At 37.8% G+C, this 26,205-nt stretch overlaps 1 protein-coding gene across 1 annotated transcript; it reads right to left on the bottom strand.

Moving 5' to 3' along the window:
• Window positions 1-1,346: 1,346 nt before the first annotated feature.
• Window positions 1,347-23,847, bottom strand: LOC123519995 (protein wntless-like). The gene is made up of 10 exons (XM_045281761.1): window positions 23,624-23,847; window positions 19,330-19,508; window positions 18,373-18,454; window positions 17,967-18,262; window positions 17,501-17,678; window positions 16,108-16,235; window positions 15,068-15,280; window positions 14,654-14,827; window positions 9,719-9,875; window positions 1,347-7,662 (listed from the first exon to the last, which is right to left on the bottom strand). Exons 1-10 carry the CDS (start codon window positions 23,751-23,753, stop codon window positions 6,944-6,946), a joined length of 2,256 nt encoding a protein of 751 aa, XP_045137696.1. The 5' UTR covers window positions 23,754-23,847; the 3' UTR covers window positions 1,347-6,943.
• Window positions 23,848-26,205: the final 2,358 nt, after the last annotated feature.

Below are 26,205 nucleotides of genomic sequence, written 5' to 3'. Positions count from 1 at the left end.
CTAACCTACCCCCTATCCCATGTAGTCTCAATTTGTACACTAGCCTCCTATGCGGTACCTTATCAAACGCCTTGCTAAAATCTAGATATATAACATCTATGCTATTTCCATCATCTAACTCCTTGGTAATATATTCTAAGATATCGAGCAAATTTGTAAGACAGGACCTCCCTGATCTAAAGCCATGTTGGGTATCTCTAATTAATCTATTCTCATTTAAATGCTCCCAAATACTACCCTTAATGATTTTCTCTAGTATCTTACATACTATACTAGTTAAACTGATCGGTCTATAATTATTCGCATCATCCTTCCTACCTTTTTAAATATTGGAGTAACATTAGCTAACTTCCAGTCCTGAGGTATCTCAGCAAACCTAAGTGATCTTTCAAAGATTAACTTAAGTGCTTCAGAAATACTGTCTACACCCTCCCTAAGTACTCTGGCATGTAGCTCATCAGGACCACTAGCTTTCCTATCGTCTAGTTCAAGAATAAATTTCCTAATAATTCCCGGTTTTATATCAATATTTTCTAAAGCTCTTAAACTACTCGTCGCACTGTTTGTAACAGGATTTCCTATTCTTTCCCTAGTAAATACTGAAGAAAATTGTTCATTCAATAATTCTACTATGTCTTCATTTTGACCCACTACTACACCATCTTTTCTGAGTGGTCCAATCCTATCCTTATTTCTTTTATCACTGACCTTGTAATAACTATATAATTTTTTGGGATCTTTACTCCCAGCTCTAGCTAGTTTTATCTCTGCCTGCCTTTTACTTTTTTTTATAACCTTACTCAAATCATCTCTGACCTGTCTGTACCTAATCAAATCTACATCTTCCCCACTTTTCTGCAACGGATAACTAACAAACAAAATATGCGGGTGAGGGAAGAGCAACAACCCGTGGCCAAAGGTTCCCCACACCAACGGGCCAACAATTGTATAGCATAATTACCCAGCTAATTCATGGATTCAAGGAAGTTCAAATAAAAATGCATATTGCATAATTATGCTCTCTCTCTCTCTCTCTCTCTCTCTCCATGGAAGTACACAAACTTTGCTTTAACCAATGATCTTGTAAGCAAGGTCGGATCACTGTTGATAGAACGTTTTTTTTTCCCGGAAAAGGAGGCGTTTATTGAAAAAATAAATAAATAGATAGATAAAAACTCTGATGAATTATGCAATGGCAGAATCCCAGGCAAACTTGACTTAGCTACTGTAGTGTTTCTAGTATCTCGAAAAACTGTTTGATCTAGAACTGTCATTTTTTGTAACAACAAGTACAACAACTGAGATGAAAGGGTTAGTTCACAGCTTTGAGTGAATAAAAGATGTAATAACATGTATGATATATTACATTACAAAACTTGCCAATGACAAATATGCAGTCCCCATCCCTAACAACAAAGAATTGCAATCACTTACAATAAGAAACATATTTAACAATACAGTATTAAGAAAATATACATCAAAGTAACATACAATATTAAACCATACATTGTTATTACATGAATACATACTGATTGATACCTATTTTAATTTCTCTTATGTACTTTATGTATTTCTATTGCCATGTGTCCCACTGCCTTCTTACTTAATTTAGTCTGGATATGGTCAAGCACTGCATCATGAAGTGCAGGGCTGTGTGGACACAGGCAAACACTTACCTCATTTACAAGTTCTGAACAGCACAGATGATTATTCAATAAAATCATATAACAACTTTATCATTATAATTTTATGAGAACTAGTTCTTTTTGTGTAGTAGTGCCAGTCTTATTAACACATTTCTAAAAATGTTCAAATGATACGGAATGATGGTACATAATAAATAGGGAAGTAAACTAATGCAGTGATGGATTAAGGTTTGATGGGAGGAAGAGAACAGAAGATAGTTGACAAAGTTGTCCATTGGCAAAGTTGTTACAGAGGCACATGGATGCTTAATTTTCCACTAAGTTTCATTTGAATTCCAAAAGATATCATATGGCTTACTCCTCAATTGGAATTCAATTTAAAGTAACAAAGATACTAAAAACCACTTTTTAAAAATTCATGTGACTAAAGTAAAAAAGGAATCTTTAAACTTCAAATCTTTGAGATACGACTCAGTTTCATATCTCATCAGTAAATATGCTGGAAAAGGGCATAAATACAAGTAAAGATAAACCATCCACCTTGTCAACAATGATGACTAACTGGGGCTGAATCCTTCAAGGCCGGGGAAACAAAACTGTCTGCCTTACATCCCTGCGGGACATGACAGTACAAGTTCAAAGAGTGGCTTGACAAAGTCCAGAGTATGATACAAATAAGCAGTCTGAGTTAGGTGGACATGCAGTTATTGTTTCCTTATTAGCTCAGGTAATGAATAACAGTAATACAGCAGTAAGCTTCTTTTTTGTCTCTGCTAGTGTGAACAGACTAGACTGCATGTCAGATGAATAAGACACAGCACAGATATATCTAAGTATGGACTGGTACATTTGCCTAGTCCAGTATTGTGAAGCCCAATAAAACATGGTTTTACTAAGTTCTACAAGAAATTATGAAATGGTACATTAATATATATCCCTCATTAGTAATATTTATGAAATTTGTAATTCCACTTATGGGCTTCCTTAATATTACCATGTTTAAATGTTGCTGTTAAATCATTGTATATGGCTAATATCATTTCCTAAAATTATAGTTCAAGTTGAACATGACATAATTTCATGATTATTAAGTATAAATAGTGAGTTGTTGGCATTTAAGTAATAATTAATGTCTTCTGCTTCCTGCAGCTATCTTCTCTTTCTATGTTTTCTGTGTGCCTGCTAACCATATTCTTGTGTACTTCCACATCTTGCAACTTGAAAGGGAAATTATGAACACAGAGCCAATATCCTTCTCTGAGTCTGCTGGCAATTTACTGGATGGTTGGCAACCATTACAGCCTTTATTTCTATCCAATCCAGTGGTGGGATCATTAAAAAGATTAATGACAATGTATTGGTCTTTAGCAAGAACTAAGGCCAAGGAACAGCAGGATATGGACTTTGGTTTTAGAGTTGCTCTCAGGCCAGAAAACCCTTACACAGAGACATGTAATAAAAATATGCACTGAAAGAAGATGAGCACTAAAACTGAAAGCTAAAATATGATTGTCAGACTGGTAAATTTAAACATCAGAGTGAGAGGATTCATTAGTGACAGACATAATAGAGATTCATTGCTTGAAACACATGACAGCATTGTTGAATCATGTTGGTCACTGTGCAAGTCTTTCACCATAAAGTAACTTCTGTTTAGGAGAAGCAAAACAGTGGGAATGCAAAACTCTCTCAGGTTGGAATAGTGTGGGTATAGATTGGCTATTTCTGCTACTTATATTTTTGAGTTTAACATCAACTCACTCCATGGCTGACAAAAAATAATTCAATGGGAGACAATGATCATGATCATGATGGTGAATCAATGACAAATGATAATAATGATTGTCATGGTAGTGGTGATGGTGGCAATGATAATGAGGACAGTGGTGGTGATCACAATCATTTAATCTTCATAGTAATGGTGGGTATGACAAAATGCATACAGCCTAAAGGCAGAAACATTGGCACTGATGACTATTTAAAAGATTACTTAAGTTCACTTGTGCAATATTGTATCTCTCATGCCCTGATGTTTATAATATGTACTACTATCTTGCATTTTGTGTTTTTTTAATATCATGTGGGTAGTATGATTTACAAAGCACCCATTCCTAAAGGTGTATCAAGTATTTCAAAATTATCAGAAGAACTATAATGAATGAAAACTATCAGGAAAGCTACAAAACATGGAATTGCATCCCTTTCTCTTTTTAATAAGTATAAAATATGAGTGTCTACTTATTGTCTTATGCCCTAAGTAACAGGATAAATTTCCTTAAAAATGCTCCTATGACACATGGAAGGCGGTAAGAGGAAGTCCAATGCTCCAGGGGCCAGGCTGACACAGAGCCCTTGTACATGCTGGACAATACATAAGCACAATAATACTACAGTGCATCAAAACTGCAAGAAAAAGCAAAAATAAAATTTGTATAACATTTGTGAGACATTCAGTGAACAGCATACTGCCACGACTCAACACTTAAATTATATACAATGTGAAAAATTCTGATATCTTATGAAAAGGGTACACAATAAATTTCAACACTCATTGATGACAGTATGATGATTACATGAACAAATTCTAACTAGATTTTTATGGCAATCAGAGCTCCTGCAATCTATTGTTCTGCCTGAGTATAACATTAAACTAAATAACATGAACAGATAGCCTGTTATTTTGTCTGTGGTTTATGTAACATAGAACTAAACAAATGTTTTAGATCAGATCCACTATTACCAGCATGTACAAGATGCAATTAAAAAGTTCCAAGACTGTTTTTTTTTTTTTTTTTGTACAATGATTAAGTGAATCATGGTCGTGAATGAAAATGCCACATGGCATCACTCTCATTGTCAGGACCTGCATCACCCTGACTATTTAACATCTTCACTTGTCCACTTCCAATTTTGTAATGAGCACCAAATTTAAATATGAAGCAAATATCAAATTCTATATAGAATTTGATAATTCAGCAATGGAAACCTTTGAAATGATGGGGCAGGCCAACAACAATAAAACAACAATCCAAATGAGGAGTTCTGAGCAGCACTTGACCTTCAAAAGGAACAGAATGTCAGTGAAAAAGATACAATGTGAATCACAGATAGTCCTTAAATAATGAACTTAAGAGGAATTCCAGGGAGTATTCCAAGCATGGCAGAAGAACTGGAAGTGGTGCATCACATGGTACACTGAAGGGAATAGCAGACAAAGTTAAGTCAGGTACAGTTCTTCCTTTTCATGGACAAAGTCTTGGAACATATGATTGCACCTTACATACAGAAATTCATTTCCAATGAATTACCGTATTTACACTTCAATTTTCCAGTACCCTCCAATGATATATTACCTGGAAAGAATTCTCACTATAAACATTTGACAGAAATCATTTCCAATTTGTCAGAAAATGCTAATAAAATCAATAAGTTAAGGTAAATAGGTACAATATATTAATCACAACCTTGGCACCCTTCATACTGAATTTGTAAAATGTACATCTCTAGGAGTCATGAACACACACCATGTAGTGCTAAACCAGGTAACAATTACATTAGATATACACATCTTTATAAAGGTGAGCCTCTTATCATGGAGGTGGCAGTTTTTCACCATCCATAAGCAAAAGTCTTCATATGAAGTGCAGGCTGATAAATTGCCATGCAACAAGTGATCTCTTAGTTGCTTTGTCACTGAAAAGTCAAGAATATTTTCAGGGAATTTTATCCTGAGGAACACAAGGTATTAGCTGCACAATAGTACATTAAAGGTAAAGCCGGGATGATATTATCGCTCTTCAGTAAAAATACTTTGCCTGCTACGTCACATAACAGACAATATGGCTAGAATAGCTTATCACATTTAGTTAATGATATATCACATGTCCAGCATGTGATACAGTTTTTTCTTTTTCAATCAACAGCTTGACAGTGGTCAGACAATCAAACACACAAATATACAAAACAAGAAACTAGCTAAAAAGATCTTTGCAGCTGTTATACCTATCATACATAATCTGTACCTACCCACCTATCAATCTACCTGTATCTTGATATCAATCTATCTATCTAGCTGCCTATTCTGACAGACATGTCTCAGAATAAAATGAAGGGGGATGATCATATCAAATGAATTACCACTTGTTTCAACCTGTACCTGTCAGCCAAACTCAGTCAAGCTCTTATACTCTTCCACTGTTACATAATCTCCAAATTTCAAATATATTTTTTCCCTTTATCTTCCTTATTGAATCCTATTGTATGCAACTCACCAATTTGTCATTCTATTATTCCGTCATTCCTTGAAAAAAATGTCTGTTACTTTTGACCATCTCTGCTGTACATATAATTCCTTCACCTTTAAAAATAATCATAGCTTGCATATCATCATAATTCCATCCTTCAGAAATGCCTCAATTTTACTGCTACATCTCTTACTTTCATTCCACTTTTAAGTATTATTTGCATGTGGCAACATCAACTTTCCAAATATACAAATATATGTAGATTATCTGATTCATCTTCACAGCAATATCAACCATGTTACCAAAGTCCTTTTCAAACTATTTACTTCTCTTTAGTTACCATTCACTGAAAAGTATACTTTCATCAAATATTCAAATACTTATCATAATCACCTTTCTTTCACAAACTCATGAATGATATGACTTTCTGGCACTTCATATTTTATTTTTCTACTACTGCTTTTATCTACAGCTTCATACAAAACTGAAAACATTTCACTGATCCAGATGTACACTTCACCCTCACCACTGCATTCTTCAAAACTCTTTTATTTCGTCAAACTCTTCCATTTTTCCTCAAGCATGTGACATCATTAAAAAATGTTCACATAGATTTCACAGATTCACAATAACTAGATCACAAATGCACAGTAACATGTGAAAGACTGCAGAAGACAATTACATGATACATTACAGTCTGTTGCTTTGCAGAATGTCATGCATCATAAGATATTTACCAAACAGCTCAGGAACATCGTTACATGCTGTTTGAGGTTCATTTGGTATGACAAGCTCTAGACCAACTTTAAGGATCTCTATTGCTGAAAACTAAGCAGCAGGTCTCAGGTGTAATTCTAAGTCTCCTCTTCAAAACCACAAATGCATGCACTGCACATGAACTTTCATCCTTCTGCTATTTTTGTTCACATTACTTCACAAAACACAATGCAACTCTCCTTTCAAGTTTGTCTCCACATCTTACTCTATGATATTAGTCACAATAGGAGCAAAATGTGCACCCACTTGTGACTACCAAGCCAATAATATCTTCTCTTAATTTCCGCTACCTCTCAAGTCACTACGACTCTGCATGTCATCAATCATATCAATATCACTCCCATCCTCATCAAGACTTGGAATAGTGACACCATTCACAAGAACCATAGAACCCTTCTTGCATTCCTTTAATTTAATGGAAACTAGCTTTGCTGTATCCATATTACTGTTGGAAATGTTGCTTAAAGAATTCAAACTCTTGGTTGCATCATTGCCAGGAGCAGAATCACAGCTCAGAGCAGGAGTACCACACAATGAGCAACCACCACTTCTATTAGTCATGTGATGAACAACACCAACACCATCCATACTTGTGCCAGCATTGGTGGAAATAGTATTACTGACGGTCACAGCACCATTTGGAACAGAAATATCACTTATAGTACGACTCTGAAAGTTATGGTCCTCATCCTCATCCTCATCAGCAGCAAGAGCTTCATTAGTGGCAGTGGCACTCACTACACTGTCGCCACCTATCAGATAGACACTGACAGCATCATCACTGCTTATGAGACCATCAGCATGCACCACACTCAGCTTCTTAACGGGCTCTCCACCTGCTGAGTCCATGCTGATGGCAGGATTGTTCAGGGTAACACCTTCAACTGAGTCCTCACTCACAATGTCAATGGCATTCTGGCGCCGCAGTGGAGGTCTGGGACGCAGGCGAGTCTGCTGCTGCTGGGTGGGCATCTCTAATGTTACTTCTGATTCACCTGTATCATGCAAGGCATATATCCATTAACCTTGGAGAATTGCCAAAAGTCAGGGTTTTATTTAGATTGTATTCATTATAAAGTAAATAATCAAAAGGAGGTAATAATATATATATATATATATATATATATATATATATATATATATATATATATATATATATATATATATATATATATATATATATATATATATATATATACGTATATATATATATATATATATATATATATATATATATATATATATATATATATATATATATATATATATATATATATATATATATATATATACAGGGTGCAGCAACATAACTTCCTTTTTCATAATGCGTGGCAATCTGGGTGTAGAAGTAGTAGCGAGGTGGGCATGGTTTCATTGACAGGGCCGTTCCAAAAGTTTTCTTGGAAACACAGTAAGTCACTATCATGCGTTGGAGTAGTGAGGAGCGTACGTTTGCCGTCGAAGCTTACTTTTCGAATCGACAGTCTGTGATTGCAACCCAACACGCTTTTCAAAATCGTTTCAATGTTGCCCCGAGAGGCCCTATTCCAGACCGGAAATCAATTGTTACATGGGTCACTACGTTCAGGCAAACCGGGAGTATGACACGACGAAGAACTGGAGTACCTCGGCCCATCAGAACACCTGAGAACATTGAGGCAGTGAGATCTTCAATCTTGCAATCCCCACGACATTCTGCACGCAAACATGGTTCTACCCTTGCACTTTCCGATCGTTCAGTGAGGCGAATACTTCATGATGACCTTCATTACCATCCTTACAAGATAGCGATTGTGCAGGAACTCTCCGTACGTGATTTCACTTCACGAAGGAACGCATGTGAGGCACTTCTCTAAAACGTTCCTGAAGACGCTATTGTTTACTTTAGTGATGAAGCACATTTTCATTTGACTAGATGCGTCAACAAACAAAACATGCGCTACTGAGCTTACACCAATTCTCGTCAATTGCATGAAAGGCCTTTGCATTCACCTAAAGTCACAGTGTGGTGTGCAATTTCCTCCACTGGAATTGTTGGTCCTTGGTTTTTTGAAGAAAATGAGGTCACAGTGATAGTGAATTCAGACCGGTATGCAAACATGTTGGAGGAATTTTTTTTTTCCACAAATTAAAGAATTTGACCTAGGGGACATTTGGTTTCAACAGGACAGAGCAATGGCTCACAATTCAAGGGCATCGATGGCTGTTTTGAGGGAACACTTTCCGGAGCGCCTCATTTCAATAAGGGGCGATTTGGAGTGGCCAGCCCGTTCCCCCGATTTGTCACCTTGTGATTTTTATTTGTGGGGATATTTTAAATCCCATGTTTATGTCAACCGCCTGAGAAGCCTACCAGACTTAAAGGCCAACATCCGAGAAGAAATTGCCAGTATACCAGCTGATACGCTGGTGAGGGTCATGGCAAACACCCAAAATCGGTTTATGCAGTGTATGGACAATGGGGGACGTCACCTACCTGATATGATTTTCAAAACTGTGTGAAACAAAACTTTAAATATGTACTATCACTATGAAACAAAATTAAAACCTTTCTGATTTATACATCTTGTTTTATTGCCTTTTGGAAAAAAGGAAGTTATGTTGCTGCACCCTGTATATAAGAAAAATAGACAAAAGTATTAATCTCAGAACAAAAAATTGTTTCTAGGTGTTGCTATTAGTGTGAATGTCAGCAGCAACAGACTGTGTCTTGCATATATATATATATATATATATATATATATATATATATATATATATATATATATATATATATATATATATATATATATATATATATATATATATATATATATATATATATATATATATATATATATATATATATATATATATATATATATATATATATATATATATATATATATATATATATATATATATATATATATATATATATATATATATATATATATATATATATATATATATATATATATATATATATATATATATATCAAAACTTAAAATCCTACAATAAATCTAAAATTATGTCAGTCTTTAAAGTTTGTTTTAGCAGATGGTATTTACCTTGTGAGGTGTTTGGGGGTGGTATGGGAGGGTACATGATGAGCACCATACAGGTGAAAACATTCCACAAGCTGTAAACACCAAGGAGGAATCCACTTGTATTCTGGATTTCCAAGTTGCCCAAAATATCCTCCCAGATCCACATTCCATCATGTAACTGAAACAGCATAACAATATAAGAATTATATTTAAAGTGGCAGAGCAAACTTTCAAGCAATGTATCAGTTAACACAAAGATTCTTGTATATCTCATGATGTCGTTTTTTTTCTTTTATGCAAGAGGGGAAGCCAGCCAAGGGCAACAAAAGATTATAAAAAAAGGCCCACTTGAAATGCCAGTTCTCTTAAAGATTGATATAGAATTAGCGAAATATCTGGGACAAATGTCTTGAAACCTTCCTCTTAAAAGAAGTCAATTCGTAGGAAGGTGGAAATACAGAAGCAGGCACAGAATTCCAGAGTTTACCAGAGAAAGGTAAGAATGATTGTGAGTACTGATTAACTCTTGCATTAGAAAGTTTGACAGAATAGGGATGAAAGGAAGAAGAAAGCCTTGTGCAGCAAGGCTGCAGGAGGAGGAGAGACTGCAGTTAGTAAGATCTTTTGGTAATGAGAAAGAGGCTGAAGACAGTCAGAGGAGGGAGTTGATGAGATGAAACGCTTTTGATTCCACCCTATCTAATAAAACTGTGTGGGTGGCTCCCCTCCCACAAATATGTGAAGAGGACTCTATACAAGGATAGATAAGGCCCTTGTAAAGATTTAGCAGTTGGATGGGTGAGAAAAACTGGCAGAGACACCTCAGAATGCCTAACTTCATAGAAGCTGTTTTAGCAAGAGATGAGACATGAAGTTTCCAGTTAAAATTATGAGTAAAGGACAGACTGAGGATATTCAGTGTGGAAGAGGGAGACAGTTGAGTGCCATTGAAAAAGAGGGATAGTTGTCTGGAAGGTTGTGTCGAGTTGATAGATGGAAGAATTGAGTTTTTGAGATACTGAACACTACTAAGTTTTCTCTGCCCCAGTCAAAAAATCTTAGAGAGATCAGAAGTTGGGCGTTCTGTGGCATCCCTGTATGATCTGTTGACTTCCTGAAGGGTTAGTCATCTCCGAAAGGACATGGAAAGATGTAGGATGGTATCGATCATCAGTGTAGGAGTGGATAGGGCAAGAAATTTGCTTAATGAGATCATTAATGAATAATAGAAAGAGAGTGGATAACAGGACAGAACCCTGAGGAACACCACTGTTAATACGAGTAGAGTTAGGATGTGAGAAGAGCAGTGGCCGTCTACCACAGCAGCAATAGAACGGTTTGAAAAGAAACTTGAGATAAAGTTGCAGAGAGAAGGATAGAAACCGTACGAGTGCAGTTTTGAAATCAGAGCTTTGTGCCAGATTCTATCAAAAGCTTTTGATATGTCTAACGCAACAGCAAAAGTTTCACCAAAATCTCTAGAAGAGGATGACCAAGACACAGTAAGGAAACCATATCACCAGTAGAGCAGTCCTGAAAGAAGCCATACTGGCAATCAGACAGAAGATTGTGAAGTGACAGATGTTTAAGAATCTTTCTACGGAGAATATATTAAAAAACTTTACACAAGCAAGAGATTAAAGCTATACAACGGCAGTTTGAAGGATTAGAATGGTCACCCTTTTTAGGAACAGGCTGAATGTAGGCAAACTTCCAGCAAGAAGGAAAGTTAAAAGTCAATAGACATAGTTGAAAGAGTTTGACCAGGCAAGGTGAAAGCACAAAAACGCAGTTTTTTTGAGAACAATAGGAAGGACCTCATAAGCCGTCTGAGGGTTTAGGCCAGCAAGGGCATGGAAAACATCATTACAAAGAACTTTGATAGAAGGCATGAAATAGTCAGAGGGAGGAGGAGAGGGAGGGATAACCCTAGAATCATCCAGGATGGAGTTGTTAGCAAAGGTTTGAGAAAAGAGTTCAGTTTTAGAAACAAATGAGATGGAAGTGGTGTCATCAGGATGAAATAAAGGAGGGAAAGATAAAGAAGTAAAGTTACTGGAGATGTTTTAAGCCAGATGCCAGAAGTCAGGAAGAGAATTGGAATTTGAAATATTTTGACATTTTGTATTTATGAAAGTGTGTTTGGCAAGTTGAAGAACAGACTTTGCATGATTCCAGGCAGATAGGGAGGCGGTGGCATAGTGGATTAGGTGGTGAGCGTGGGATTGGGCAGACGTCCACGCGTAGGTTCGAATCCCACCATGTACAGCCTTAACCCCTTCAATACGAAGACGCCTATGTAGGCATCATGAAGACCCAGTAGCAAATATGGTGACGCCTACGTAGACGTCATATTTCTTTTCTGAGCTTTCTTCAGTTCAGTTGTCCCGTATAGTGTGTTGGATACCAACTACACACGCCGTATGCTGTCCTTGAAATCCTAGTGCTCCTCCCACCATCCTTGTCTCCACCAATCACTAAAGATAAGCTACATGCGTCCCATGCCTTGTGTCTAAAATTACCCAATGGCATAGACTGTTCCCATCTCTCTCTCTCTCTCTCTCTCTCTCTCATTCCCTCCCTCCCCATCTCCCTTTCCTCCCTCCCCATCTCCCTTCCCTCCCTCCCCCTCTCCCTCTCGAAAGATAAGTTACATGCGTCCCGCCTTGTAACATTCATGAAAACACACACACACACACACACACACACACACACACACACACACACACACACACACACACACACACACACACACACACACACACACACAAATACAAAAAAACAACAAATTTTCTCTCTCTCTCTCTCTCTCTCTCTCTCTCTCTCTCTCTCTCTCTCTCTCTCTCTCTCTCTCTCTCTCTCTCTCTCTCTCTTCTCTCCTCTCCCTCCCCCTCCCCTCTTCCTCTCGAAAGATAAGCTACATGCTTGTGTCTAAAATATTAGCAAATGTCTCTCTCTCTCTCTCTCTCTCTCTCTCTCTCTCTCTCTCTCTCTCTCTCTCTCTCTCTCTCTCTTTTTCCCCGAAGAGAGAAGTGTCCACTTTCCTCTTCGAAGGCGATATAGTGACTAAAAAATAGCAGCATAATACACAAAGACGATAAGTATGACAAGCTTGCACGAGTTTCCCGCACTCGGGCGCGCGCACTACCACACGTATATCATACAGGCGGGCTTTTTTAACATCCGGCGCGAAGGGGTTAAACACTTTGCCATTTGTCGAGTGCTTTAAAGTTACTTACATGTCACCATGATACCCAGGTTCTAGATGGTTACACCCAAGATGAGCTTCGGGGGTGATATGGGCCCTGATATGGGTACCAGTATAAATCAAATTGTCTGTGCTGCTAATGGGCAGAAGCTGAACAGCACTTCCCATACACTCTTCAAGTGTGCCTACAGGTGCTATAGGCCTTAATGTAAAAAAAAAAAAATATATATATATATATATATATATATATATATATATATATATATATATATATATATATATATATATATAAAGTGCATGAGATTCAAGAAATGGAAGGCTCAAGTACCTTTTGCAGGCAATCTCTCTGTCATGTATAGCATGAGAACACGCTGTGTTAACCAAGGTTTAGATTGAGAAAATGAGTGAGGAATGTACGCCTCCATGCCAGACACTATCTCCTCTGTTATGCATTCAGCACAAAGAGATGGGTCTCTGACATGGAAACAGTAATTATTCCAAGGAAAAAATCAGCATAATACCCCCTTAATTAGGTTCCCCCCAACTGGTAGAGGCAAAACCCCAGAAGTACCTCTGCTTTGGAGGGATCCTGTGGAGGGATTGGAGAAATAGGACAAGATACAAAAATGAGATTGTGATTGGAGGAACCCAACGGAGATGATAGAGTAACAGCATTAGCAGAAGGATTAGAGGTAAGGAAGAGATCAAGAATGTTGGGCTGTCTTCAAGATGGTCAGGAATACGAGTAGGGTGCTGCACCAGTTGCTCTAGGTCATGGAGGATAGCAAAATTGAAGACTAGTTCACCAGGATGGTCAGTGAAGGGAGAAGAAAGCCAAAGCTGGTGGTGAACATTGAAATCTCCAAGGATGGAGTTCTCCATGAAAGGATAGAGGGACAGAATATGCTCCACTTTGGAAGTTAAATAATCAAAGAATTTACTATAGTGAGAGGAGTTAGGGAGAGATACACAGCACAGATAAATTTAGTTAGAGAGTGACTATTTAGTCACTCGGAAAATTCAAGAGTGTCAGCATGGGAGCTAGTTCAGTCATTGTGCACATAGACATCCAGTTTTGGAATGAAAATGAAGATAGAGAGAGTAGGAGGAACAGAAAGGGGCTACTGTCAATTGCCTCAGACATGTGTTTCAGTGAGAAAATGACATTTAGTAGAGGAGAGGTAGTGTCTACAAATTGAAAACTAGATCTGAGACTGTGAATGTTGCAGAAGTTAATGAAGAAAAAGTTGAGGGATTTCAAGACATTTTGGGTTGCTACAGGAAGAGTAGTCTGACCTGGGGACATTTATGGTGCCTTCCCCAAAAGAGGGACTCCAAGGCTGGATTTGGAGTTGCCATTCTTTTTTTCTTCAAGTGAAGGGTGTGTGTGTAGTAAAGTGCATGTAGTTTTGTGTGAAGAAGGAGAGTTGTCTTTAGAGGGCAGGCTGTGACTGTTCCCTTGAGTTATGAGACACAAAGAGAAACATTCAGCAAGAAGACAACTAGCTTTAATGGAAAGTTCACAGCACCTTCTGAACTGGTCCAGACCAGAATTAATTGGTTCGGAAGAGAACTAGTGCTATTAAACCTTGCTGGGAGTAAATTATCATTTTAGTAGGTGTCACTGCCTCCTCCTTGAACAAATCATATGCAAAACTTCCAAATTAGCAGTGCTCACACAAAGATTTTGCAGTTCCTGTGCAATAATGTTATAATCATATCAGTGACAAAGTGTGCTGATGACTCACTCTCTTAATGATGAATTCTGCAGCAGTGAGCACAACACAGATCCAGGACACCATCAGCAGTAGCATCTCCCTCCACCGGCAGCTCACCTCATGCAAATTACATTCTCTCTTCATTCCCACTTTGATATTTTCAGTGTTTTCCTTGGTTGTACTCTTCTGTAGGACCAGAACAGCCTGTAATAAGAAGTATTTTGATTAAAGAAAATGATCAGAAATTCTTGCCATGATCACATTTCAAAATGATAAAAAAAATACTTGGTTAAAAAAAATACTTATCACTAAACACTTGTCTATCTTAATGGATGTCCTCCATGTTAATAGTATCCCACAGACAGACTGCAAAACAGCTAAATAGATATTAATAAACTGATGATGCCAATGATTATTAATCAACATTCAAAACAAATCACTAACTGAGTAAACTTTGATGGTGATGTAGGTTAGGTATGCCACCACCAGGAGCACAGTGATGGTGGCTAGACCAAGATGGAGGGACTCCCACACATAAGGCAGTGGGTTGTGCAGCAGGATGACATTTTCCATAAAGTCAAGAAGGAAGATGGTGGCCGTGTATGCCCCAATGACTTTCATCATCGCAGTTCGCACCTTGGGGCAGTGACTCACTGGCTGAAATTGACAAATGTTACAATAAGACATTTTAATTCATTCATATCAGTAGTGAAACATCAACAGAACTCATTATAAAAACAGGGACTGTCATATATTTAATTTTGGAAACATTAAAATTTCATAAGCTTTTTTTTTTTTTTTTTATGTTACAGCCTATAGCACCTGTAGGCATACTTAAAGAGTATACGTGGGAAGCGCTGTTTAACTTCCATCCATTAGAGGCGCAGGCAATTTTATTTATAGCGGTACCAATATTAAGGTCCATATCACCACCCACTTTGGTGTAACCATCTAGAGCCTGGGTATCATAGTGACATATAGGTAACTTTAAACCACTCGACAAATGGCATAGCTTCAAAGTGGTATGTGGTGGGATTCGAACCGATGTATGGATGTCTGCCCAATCCCATGCTCACCACCTCATCCACTACGCCACCGCTTCTCTGATAAATAGTAAGAATTCTTTATTCTGTTTTTCAAATCAACTTACAAACCTCAAAAGATAAAAATTTGCTTGAGTACGAAAATCCATATACACCTTACGAAGACATGATGTGAGAAGCATGAAAGCAGTTTGAAATTACATACAAACAATGGATGAGGTAGATGAATATACATTAATACTAAGCAAACATAAATATGAGGGAGCAAGAACAGTACAAAGTTCTCTTAATGAAGAACATGTGGGACTGCTGTAATAATAGTGATGAAAGCATATGTTTGTTAGACAAAAACAATGGAATGAAGAATGATCAAGATTGGCAAAAAAATTTGAATAATGCATTAAAAAGAAATAGAATAAACTCAACTTCCTATTAACATACCTCAATATACAGATGAGTTAAGAAGTGAAGGAATGTCATGAGTATGCCATAGAAGACACCAAGACTAAGCTCCTGAAGAATGATAAGCCAGGGGCAGTTCACTACCAGTGTGAGATATGTCCAGGGACCTGCAATAGTGAACCCAATGTTGATCCATGGTGTGTTTAGCAGTGTGTATTTATCTAGTGATTGTATTTACCTAGTTGTATTGTACAGGGTGCAGGCTAAAACTTATTGCCCTGTCTTTATATCCAGCTGTCTAAAACTCTTTAAGTTTGCTCTCACTAACAGCTGCAACCCACCCTCCCATCCTGAGTTAAATCATTCAAGATATCAATGCTTTCATGCAAGAAACTATATTTCTTGAAGTAACTGAGACATTTACTCTTTTTACCTTTCTTTATATATTCTTTTGTAGGTATATCTTGTTTCCTCATCCCCAAGCATCTCTAAAGCTTGTTTATTATGCATGTGTGCATGTGTGTATTTACTTAGTTGTATTGTACAAGGCATGAGCCAAAGCTCATTTTGTCTTGTCTCCATATCTACATTCATCCAGTCTCTTTAAAAAAGTGTTCACTGTTTGTCACAACCACCTCTCCCTTCATATCATTCCAGATTTCAATAGTTTGATATGGGAAGCTGTATTTCTTGATGTCACTCAAATATCTACTCTTTTTTTATTTTCTTGCCATGCTCTTATGTACATCTCTCTTTCTCCTCCATCTGTAGCAACAATTAATTTCTGTTTGTTCTTTCTATATTGTTCACTAGTAGTTTATATTGTTATCAGGTCTCCTCCTTATTTTCTATCTTGTAGTTAATAATCCCATTTCTTCAAGTCTTTCTAAACTGCTTACATCTTTCAATTCTTGACTACCATCTTTGTCACTATCCTCTGTATTCTTTCCAGTTTCCTGGTATCTTTAACAAATGATCAATCATCATTATATAAACAAAACCAGAAAATGTTTAAAATTGACTATTATAACCAACAATAGATCACAAAAACCTTCATGTAAAAATTAACATAAACAAGCAAGGCTAACAAAAACAACTGAATTTTTTTATAACTATTTCTTGCGGCTTCTGATAACTGGGATTGATCAGCAGCAAACCATAATACATACTTGATAATGTTGACATTTTTTCTACGATATAACAAATTAATAAAAAATATAAGTATACTATACAGTAATTGTGCATGCTTTCAGTTGAGCAGAAACATTGGGCTTAATAACTTCTAGTAGTAATAGCAGTAACTTAAAGAGAAATTGCATATACTGGCTATCTTTGTGAAGCAGTTCTACACAAATTACAAAAAATATATACTAAAGAACTCTACATAATAAAGATGGACTAGTTAACACTACAATTTTATATAAATACTCACAGTTTATCAGAAGTAATGCAACTGCAAGCAGGAGCAGGATCATCTGGAAGTATGTGTAGGACCACCTCAGCTGCCGGAGGATATGTAGGTACCAGGCCAGGATGACAGCCACCAGAGGGAGAAACAGAGTCTGCAGTGTCACCAATACCTTCACATAGTGACCATTCTGACTTATAAACTGTGAAGAGACAGTTAAGAGAAACTCAGTTAATGCAAATCCCTAGTATTATATACACTGAGTACATGGTTGCCAAAACACTGAGAAATTAATCTGCTTGAACCAAACTGCAAGCTAAATACAGATTCCCTAGTAGCAAGGATCAAAACACTGATACAGCAAATACAAGAGACGAACAAAACTTGACCAAAGGCAGCTAGGAATGCAATTTCTCTTAAAATAAATTTTTTAATTCATCAAAAAGCAGTTGGATTACCAGAAACACATAAATCATAGCATCAGACTTACTGAAATATATAGATCCTGAATTTCAGGCAAAGCCTGGTTGGAGGTTTCAGTGCTGCTGAGCCTTATGTTGATAATGTAATGGTCATGGTAAAGACTGTACAATACAATTAGAGGCATTGGAGAACAGTCATAAGTGGACCCTCCAAATTCATGTTCATTTATCAAGTGGCAGGATACTTGTCGAGTCTGTATCTTGTCAGCCATCAAGATGGGCTTGCTGGTTGCTGTTGTGTTGCCGTTTGTGTAGCCAAGACGAGTGCTCAGAGTCAACTTGGAGCCGGCAGCTGGCCATGGCCCTGATGTATAAAGCAATTATCATCTACTATACAAGTTCCAATTATATCAAATGAAATTCACAACAAATAGTAATCTTAAGATTATCACATCAGAAAATTTGTGATGATACCTGTTTCTCGTAAAAGTCGAAGCCGTAACAACCCAGCCAGGCGCTGCTGCCATCGTGATGCAGCTTTCTTTGTTGGTGGAAACTGCAACACATGAAATTATTTCAGTTTACTTCATAAAGATGAAGTATTTCATATTCTATGAAAAGAGATGTGCATTTAAACTGCATAACAACACTCAAACTACCAACCATCCAACATTTCTTAAGTGCTGCCCATAACTGCACTAGTAATCAGCAATTGGCCTATGCTTGGTGCCAATCAATGCTTATCCACAGAAATCTAGTTGCCTCTAATTAAAAAGCAAATCAATGCAGCATCTGTGTATTCCTATTACCACTTAGGAGGATAGAAAAATAACCATCCTTGGATGGAATAGGGCAGTATGTTTCATATAAAGACTGTCAAGTGTAAGTCTTACAGCTTCTTCCAACTCCCTTTATGTTTTCATATTCTTATATAAGATGGAGGAAGAATGAAAAAGATAACATATGGTATAAAGAGGACACCAACACACCACTATTCCCTCTCTTTCTTCTCTATCTTTACTCACACATATTTTACTTGTCCTGGAAAAAATTTCAGTTGCTCTCAAGATACAGTATTAACACTTAGACCATCAACCTGCCCAATCTGCCACACACTTGTCCTTGATAACATCAGAAAATAGCACTATGAAATAGTATATGCCAGAAAAATCACGATATGATGAACAAGGCCAATGCTGTCATATTATCATTTGCAAAATATTATAAATATTTGATCAATGTTCAACAGATCCAGAAGTGAGAAGCCCATACTCATACCACACTAAGGAAGTTTTGGGTAACTGCATTAAATAAAAAAAATTGTGTTCAACACTAAAAATGAACAGTTAAGACATAGAGTGGAAAAAAAGTACATGTGATATATTCCTACTGAGAAGCCATAGCCTCTACACATCAATACAATACTGGTACCTGGAAAGCGAAGACAATGTTCTGTAGAGAAACATTGTGCTGCAGGGGAGTGAGGGAGTCATTGGCAGGAAGGCTGTGACACTTGTGGGTGCCTGAAGGCCAAAACCACTCCTGTTCTAAGTCCTGCTGTGCCACACACTTGGTCCCCTTTACTGTGGTGTGTGTCCAGGGTGAGGGTGCTGGAGGTGCATGAGCCATAGTAGTAATAATTCTAGGTGAGTAGCACCATTAACAAAAGCTGCTCTAACTTGAGATGCAATTAAATTCATGGCATAGAGTTTGGACTAGTTTCAGATACTTATATGTATATTTATCAATGAGAATAACTCTTAAGAGTGAAATCAAATTCAATATAATTTCATAGGTTTGTGTTTAGAAGTCATATAACAATATTAGACATTAAGCAATCAATGAACTATATATGAGACATAATGCACTGTATTTCCAGTAGGTATAATATCTTGTTCCCATTTAGAATCAGGTATCCAGGTACACAAATCCAAGTGTCATGAGGTGGTCATCAGACTTTGAAGAAATGAACAAACTCTAGCCCATGTCTGTGTGAAATCTATTTTGTTTACTGTCTACACATAGATTATAGTCATAGGGAAGTAATCTAGATACAGAAGAGGCAAGTCATGTTGCCTTCTGGTAATTGTCATCATCCCATGAGTAAATACACTATCAGGCTTCCCTCAGCACCCATTCCAGCATGCAGCTTCAAGGCAAACATCAATGCTGCTCCCAAGCCCTCGTGAACCATGCCACTCAAGTAATAACTATACTGCACTACCAGATACAGCTTCAGATGTTTCATGTTCTACCAACTTCCCAGCACTAGTGTTATGCTAGGGCTGGGCAAGCAAACAAGCCAGTTTCATTACTGGTGCCAGATATTATGTGGAAGAGAGAGAGAGAGAGAGAGAGAGAGAGAGAGAGAGAGAGAGAGAGAGAGAGAGAGAGAGAGAGAGAGAGAGAGAGAGAGAGAGAGAGAGAGAGAGAGAGAGAGAGAGAGAGAGAGAGAGAGAGAGAGAGAGAGAGAGAGTGTGTGTGTGTGTAATTCACTGTTTGATCTGCTGCAGTCTCTGACGAGACAGCCAGACGTTACCCTACGGAACGAGCTCAGAGCTCATTATTTCCGATCTTCGGATAGGCCTGAGACCAGGCACACACCACACACCGGGACAACAAGGTCACAACTCCTCGATTTACATCCTGTACCTACTCACTGCTAGGTGAACAGGGCTACACGTGAGGAGACACACCCAAATATCTCCACCCGGCCGGGGAATCGAACCCCGGTCATCTGGCTTGTGAAGCCAGCGCTCTAACCACTGAGCTACCGGGCCGTGTGTGTGTGTGTGTGTGTGTGTGTGTGTGTGTGTGTGTGTGTGTGTGTGTGTGTGTGTGTGTGTGTGTGTGTGTGTGTGTGTGTGTGTGTTGAAAAGTATCCAACTCCTTTTTTGGAAACAAGTTGGAAATGAGAGCCAAAATTGGCATCAGATTTGCTAAATTTATCATCACACTCAAGCTGAAAAATTCAAAAGGTTTTTATCAACAATAAAGGTAGTTCTCAAATTATGACCTATGTGACATTGGACTCTTAGATTTTATGATCAGAGCTATGACTGGAAATATGAACAGCAATGTCTACAGAAAGAAAAATTACTAAATAAAAAAAATTGAACATTTAGTTATACAAACTTGTAGAAAAGAAAAGTAATAGCAATACACTAAGAAGAGTGTTGATAAAATCAATGAATAGAAAATAAAGATCAAATATGACAGATCTGATAGTAATAAAAATAACAAGCCAATAAAATGAAATAATAAAGAAAGAAAATGTTTCTAAAATACCATATGGCTTGAAAATTATTACAATCCTGCATAATATACTTACAGTATTTCAACATGGCTAACTTATGATCAGTTCAAGTTACAACTGGTTTACAATCAAACATAGTCATAAGTCGATGACTACCTTTACTATAGTTACACATTACCGAATGGTTTAATTGGTTGAAAGATGACCATACTTTGATTAACAATCATCAGAGTTCTGATAGGCTGTAAACAAGCCAAATTTAGACATAAATAAGCAATTTTTCTAAAATTCTTCTGCATTAAAGGCTTAAATAGTCTTTGTCCTTTTGTAAAGCCCTCAGTCTTCCAACACAAGTAGAATCTTAAGTGACTACTTTGCAGCTCATGCCACTCCTCTGAGTTCCAGACCTTATGTTCAAAATGAAACATAGTGTAAAGAAGAAATATCAAGGTATTATTCACCCAATAACTAAGAGATTGAAAAATTACTATCATTTGTCAATATCTATTTCTATGTTTTTTATAGATAGATGGGACAGTGTGTGTGTGTGTGTGTGTGTGTGTGTGTGTGTGTGTGTGTGTGTGTGTGTGTGTGTGTGTGTGTGTGTGTGTGTGTGTGTGTGTGTGTGCAGACATAAAAAATAATCTCCAAACTTGTCTTTACCACTATCCATCAACTAAGCCTGTATACCAAGCTTCATCAATGTCAGTAGGTCTTATATTCATACTGGTACTACATTATTTAAAGCTGAGCCTTTTCATGGCAAATCAAGCTGGGCAGGGATCTAAAAGAAAATGTTGAAAAACATGTCAGGCTAAACAAGAAATTTGAAAAGTTTATTATATAGAATTTGCAGTGAGGAAAATATACTGGGTAAGAGCTGCTTGCTCCATGGAGATGCCAGTGTGATGGTAAATGACACTCCAAAAAGCCCGGCTAACAGGAGTTACTGCAAAGGTTACATTAAATTCTTCAACTTAATAGCCGGTTAGGTTGTGGTGACAACACTAAAAGTCTACTGCCAATAATGTAAACAAAACGGCACACTATTACCTTATACTAAAGCTGCCTCCGCATCCACAGCCACCTGAGGATGTCACAGCCCAAAACAAATGCCATTAAGTGCTAAGACAATCTACAAATTCTTCTCAGAAGGGAACCATCACAGTAATGCACATTGCTAATACACCCCTTGCATGACTAAATCACACCAACCACTCAGCTGTAAGAGCACCCAATGTAGCAACTCCCTAAAACACTAATACACAAAGGCAAAATGCAAATTTAGAGAAGTGGAAATCTCTCGTTTACCATTACACGTCCTAATATGTACAGATTCTGCCTGTCACTCACTTTGGTTTTAGCTGCTAAGCTTTCATATTATGAATTTTTGACTGGTTTGGGAAAATGCCTTGGGATGAGAGCCTCATATAAGAATTGACTGATAAAATTTCTAAAGCTACAATTTATCGCACACAGGTACTAATCAAGACAAGAAAGCATTTTGTGGCAGCTGAAAGCAAAACACAAGCAGAATATGAATCTGGACTTATGAAATCTTATGTTCACAGCAACAGTCCTATAGTAATGATTCTGTCTCTAGTTCTTAGGTGTCAATAGAAAAAATTTCTCCTAAATTAACTAAGCATATGAAATGTTGTGACTGTGATGTGTATATATAAATGTGAGCTTTGAATAAACAAAAAATAAATATGGAACATTGTCCTCAGAGTGAATGTTAAAACAAAGGGATGTTGAAGGATCTCTAGTGTCCTCAGCATTCATGTCCTACCCACCTCATTGCCCACAGGAGGAACCATAAAAAGGAAGAATGAATGGTCATGCCAGTTGAAACATAGTAAGAAAGCCACAACAAATTTGTATTATTATAATTCCTTGAGATTTTCCAAGATGAGTTGCTCTACCATGAATATTGAGTAATTCTCAATATTGGGGATTCAGTGCTGCACTGGAGTATGCTAGCATTTTTCAATCCATTACATAATTACGACTATAAAATAAATGTCCTATATGTATCAAAATTAGCTTCATTGAATTAACCTAGGTAGGCATGACAGCTCCTAAGAAATTAATTCATTGAATTCAATAGGCTTACTTTTCCTAAAGCAACTAGCAAGCCTGTGTAGCCATTACCCAATGCAAATAATACACGATGCCCATATTAACCTCTCCCTTCAAGAACGAATATTTTACAAGGAAAACAAGCGGCAGCAGAGACACGGTAGAACTTTCCCGCAATACCGCAGTGAACCACATGGGGCGGAATCACTGAGGAGTGAGTGGCACCGAGTCACAAAAGGCTGGACGGAGACAATACTCCTTCAATAATCCCACATGAAAGGTAGTGGGCAGGACATGACGGCATGATCGCATGACAGAGCAAGATAGTGATGAGGTGCAACAAGTCGAATGAGCCAGTCTGCAGACACACGCCAGCTCGATACTTACCCACCAGCATGCCGACCGCCGCCGCCGTGATGGTCGCCGCCGTCGCCACGCCCGTCAGGAGGTTGAGGCCTCGCGGGGTGACGGTGCCCAGTGCGTTGTGCACAACGTCCCCTCCTCCTGGCGGCGACATGGCGGTGGTAGTGGAGGGTGGAGAGTTCCCCTCCTCTTTCAAGGGACGGGCGTGGACACTCCCACCCCCGCGCGCTGGTTTGCTTACGTCCTCCTCCTCAGCAAAACAAAACCACAGAAAACGAAGCTAGACTAGTATCAACTTTCTTGCACCGTGCTTCAAATGGGGGACTATTTTGTACTTTTCGAAAAGTCGTGTACTTTGTCTTGCTCTGGTTCGGGTAAGCCATGCATTTATTACTATTCAGCTTGAGTAAGATGATTGTTGAGATGATTAGTCAGACAATATGTATATAGAAACCTGCAAGTAAATGTGACTTTTATCGTGAAAGGAAAACTATTTTGCAATTTCTCTCATTTGGTACAGTGAGAAACTTCCATTGAAATATTAGCTAGGAAAAGTGTTACGTTCTCAAAAGTTCATGAAACCATCATAGGAAGCAAAGATAATTCAAATAACACTACTTTTAGTGACATGCACTAAAGATAGTTGGCCATAATTTTACACACACTCACATGTAAAATTATACAAATGTCATGAAGTGAAAATAACGGAGAAAATTATGCGTACTATATGACCGAACTACATACGGTCACACTTCCATGTTCGTAAATGGTTTTATTCTGTACGCCGCGCGCTGTGTAAATCAATAAAGCCGCGTGGTGGTTGGTTGGGGCGGCTGGCTGGGCTGGGGCGGGTAGCGGTGGTAGAGGGCTGGCTCTACTTTTCTGCAGGTGTCAGACTCTTGATATTGGCTAAGGGCTTCAAGAGGGCTTTTAAACCTTCCAAGTCACTCATAAGACCAACTTCTGTATCGATAACAAAAAGGATTCTCTCTCTCTCTCTCTCTCTCTCTCTCTCTCTCTCTCTCTCTCTCTCTCTCGATAGAATTGCTGGATAAAAGGCTTAATACGTGAATAATAAAGGAAGGATTCTCTCTCTCTCTCTCTCTCTCTCTCTCTCTCTCTCTCTCTCTCTCTCTCTCTCTCTCTCTCTCTCTCTCTCGATAGAATTGCTGGATAAAAGGCTTAATACGTGAATAATAAAGGAATACATTAATCAGAAATTTGAAATGCAATGATATTTTTCATGTTGTTTAGGAAGGTTAGTGTTCATGACCCCAAACGGTTTCAAGGTAAAAGAATGGACTGTCAAGCAAAAGAACAAAGTTAGCAAAACTCTTACTACCTCGGAAAAAAAAAAGAAAACTATTATTTATCAAAACTCAACGTATTAACAACTTAAAATGTATAGATATGGTGGATGGTTAGGCATCATTAGCGACTGAAATATTAAAACTGGTTTGAAATGATGTTTTAACGAGAGAATCACTCCACATAGCAAGTCACAGAAGTGCTGAGGAAGTGCAGTAGTGAAACATACAGAATTTGTTGAGACTCCAAGCTAGACTGACACACACTTCCTGAAAATCCTAATGAGTGTTGCTCCCAGATGCCAGTCATTCATTATGTTTTCTCAGAAATGTCCAAGGTGCAAATCAGCACCACGCCTATCGCTCGCCGCCCGTCTCCCATCCATCGTGACAGGTGATGAGTGGGCAAAGATGGGTCAGGTGTTAGGACTGGCATTTTGTCTGGGTAAACTTTAATGTTTGGAATTATTTGAAGAGTCACAGAATCAAAATATGAGAATAGCAAACCATGATGTTAAGAGTATACTAAATTTATTTTTAATGCATATTCTGTGACACTGTTTGCTTTGTTGCCTCCTCAAGAACACATTGTTGCACAGCTGTCATTCATCCAAAGAGACGAACATGGAATTGTCTCAGAAACACCCACACTAGTTAGCAGTGATCTGTTGCTAAACACAGAATCCACATGCAGCGGCGTAGTGATAGGGCGATGAGCGGGCGAATGCCCCCGGCGGCACATTTCTCAGGGAGTGACACAAGCGAGGCTACTGAGAATATTGATGTTCAGACCGTTATTTTAGACTGCAAAATTGAAGGCGCGCAAAATATTGATTTAAAGTTCATGTATGTAAAGTATAATATAAGCATACATGATAAACAAGTGTATTATACCTAATCTCACCTTTTTATTACTTTTAGGGGAGGCGTTTTCAGGTTTCGCCCCATGTAAACTTATCTCTCATTACGCCACTGTCCATATGGAATATCTAATAGCTCTATCTTTTGGATGTTAGAAGTCTAGTACCTGAAGATATCGATAGATGACATATTCTACAACGCTTCACGTCACATTCATTTTAATAAACGAGATCTGTGTTCATACACATTCCAGTTCATCTGTTTGAATGCATAATCATTAATTTAAAAGATGATAAAGCTAGAATATGAAAAAGGAAATAATGAAAGGCAAAATGATTCAGTAATATTACCAGATAAACCCAACATTTTCTTGCCATTAATGAAAACTGACATGTCGTGTTTCCAGAGCTCTTAACTAAAGAAATTTCAGTGAAAGCA

The sequence above is a fragment of the Portunus trituberculatus genome, chromosome 46 (assembly GCF_017591435.1).
Source record: "Portunus trituberculatus isolate SZX2019 chromosome 46, ASM1759143v1, whole genome shotgun sequence".
Taxonomy (NCBI): Eukaryota; Metazoa; Arthropoda; class Malacostraca; order Decapoda; family Portunidae; genus Portunus; species Portunus trituberculatus.
The sequence above is the reverse complement of the archived record's forward strand: the minus strand, read 5'-3'. Positions and strand labels throughout refer to the sequence as shown.

Excerpts from the sequence above, each read along its gene's own strand:
- LOC123519995 (XM_045281761.1), bottom strand. The coding sequence starts at position 23,753 with ATGTCGCCGCCAGGAGGAGGGGACGTTGTGCACAACGCACTGGGCACC. Across the intron at positions 18,263-18,372 it reads TCGACTTTTACGAGAAACAG|GGCCATGGCCAGCTGCCGGC; the intron begins GTATCATCACAA and ends TTTATACATCAG. Across the intron at positions 16,236-17,500 it reads TGCATTACTTCTGATAAACT|GTCCCTGGACATATCTCACA; the intron begins GTGAGTATTTAT and ends TCACTATTGCAG.